Source organism: Apodemus sylvaticus, chromosome 13, assembly GCF_947179515.1.
Source record: "Apodemus sylvaticus chromosome 13, mApoSyl1.1, whole genome shotgun sequence".
Classification (NCBI taxonomy): Eukaryota; Metazoa; Chordata; class Mammalia; order Rodentia; family Muridae; genus Apodemus; species Apodemus sylvaticus.
In genome coordinates this window covers 51,668,953-51,670,508 of record NC_067484.1, presented here as the reverse complement: position 1 = coordinate 51,670,508, position 1,556 = coordinate 51,668,953, and the positions used below count along the sequence as shown (strand labels likewise).

At 49.9% G+C, this 1,556-nt stretch overlaps 1 protein-coding gene across 1 annotated transcript; it reads right to left on the bottom strand.

The window, feature by feature from the left end:
• Positions 1-262: 262 nt before the first annotated feature.
• On the bottom strand, positions 263-1,141 carry LOC127663846 (vesicle-associated membrane protein-associated protein A-like). Its single transcript, XM_052155607.1, has one exon. It carries the CDS (start codon positions 1,091-1,093, stop codon positions 518-520), a length of 576 nt encoding a protein of 191 aa, XP_052011567.1. The 5' UTR covers positions 1,094-1,141; the 3' UTR covers positions 263-517.
• Between the last annotated feature and the right edge of the window lie 415 nt (positions 1,142-1,556).

Here is a 1,556-nt window from a genome sequence, read left to right as displayed (position 1 = left end):
AAAAGAAGAGTTTAACTACTACGGGGCAGATTTGTAATGGTGAAAAACTCAGTCAACAATTGTCAACAATTGCCTCAGAAGGGATAGAGAAATTATTAGCGTGTGTTGAGATAAAACTTACCCCCCAGAGAACACCTCTTGGTAAAAACTAAAGGGACGCGCAAACATTTATAGGAACAATTCTTGAACTCTTATTAAAACCAACAAGACAAAAGAAAACAAAACACTTCTTGGTGCATTTCACCACGTACTGAATGGGCAACTGGCTCCTGATGGTCTGATAATATGCAATCTGTCCAGTAGCCCAACAGCTCTTTATTTGGTTTATTCGTTTATTGCGTCCTCCAATCACAAGAGATCATTAGGGGCGAAGCCTATGTGACTCTACACGCACACAAAGTTTGTCCCCGCGGGCGGGCCATACTTCCAATGAGATGGTGGGTAAAGAAATCTTTTTTTTTTTTTTCTGGTCTAAGTGGGGGTAGGGTGAGGGGAATCGTGCTGTGCGTGCCTCACTCTACAAGACGAATTTCCCTAAAAAGAATCCAAAGAAAACTGCTCCGATGACCAGCAGAACAACGGGAAGGGGCGTGGTGCAGTCCAGCTTCAAGGGCGTGCAGGAGGAGGGTCCCGGCTTGTCGAGATGCGCTGCCTTTCTGAGTCTCAAGCCTTCTTCCAGTTTGTCACTTTCTGTCGGCGCTTCAAATACACACCTCAGTTTCGAATCCATTAGTTCCCCGGGGTTTGCCGCCCGCCACACGGCCTCCAGATCCGAAGTGTCCGGAGGAGCAAAGACGGTCTGCACCATGAACTTGTGCTTGACCTCCCGGCTGGGGCCGCAGCAGGAGGGCTGCAGCATGGCGGCGACCGTCACCGTGCTGCCCGGCTCGATGACTCCGCTGTTGGGCCGCACGCAGTAGCGCCGAGGGCTGGTGCTCTTCACCTTGAAGCACACTTTCCTCGCTGATGGGTTGCGAAGTTTAAGATGCGCCGTGACTACCGCGGTGAAGGGGCCTTTGAACTTGAGGTCCGTGGGTGGGTCGAGGACTAGGACCTGCGGGGGCTTCGCGGGGGCGCGGGAGGCGGACGCCATGGGGACGGGAGCGGGTGGCGGTTCGCGACCCCAGGCCTCCGCGTCACAACCGCCGTGGTCACGCGCGACCCCATCCTGGGCATCCCGGATCCCAGCTGTGAGGGGATTGTATGATAATACAGGGTGTGTAAAATCATGCCCCTGAGATAAACATGGGTTATTAAGCTTGAACAGCCAAAGAATTGTGAGGTAGCGTCCCTTAAAATAATTATCTACGTATCTGAGACTTTAGGGAAGGAGGGTCCGTGTATATTAAACATGGTTAGGGTAAGTGAAGTGCCTCTGAAATTCTACCTCCCTGGTACTCTACACACAGTGATGATGTCTTTGTAAAAAAGAATTCTGAAAATGACAAAAAGTGGAAAAATATACACTGAATTTAAAACATTTAGCAAATATCATTTTTAGGTGTCTGATTCTGTGGTGAGAAGTAAATTTACCACCACCACCACCCCATTATTAC

Excerpts from the sequence above, each read along its gene's own strand:
- LOC127663846 (XM_052155607.1), bottom strand. The coding sequence starts at position 1,093 with ATGGCGTCCGCCTCCCGCGCCCCCGCGAAGCCCCCGCAGGTCCTAGTC.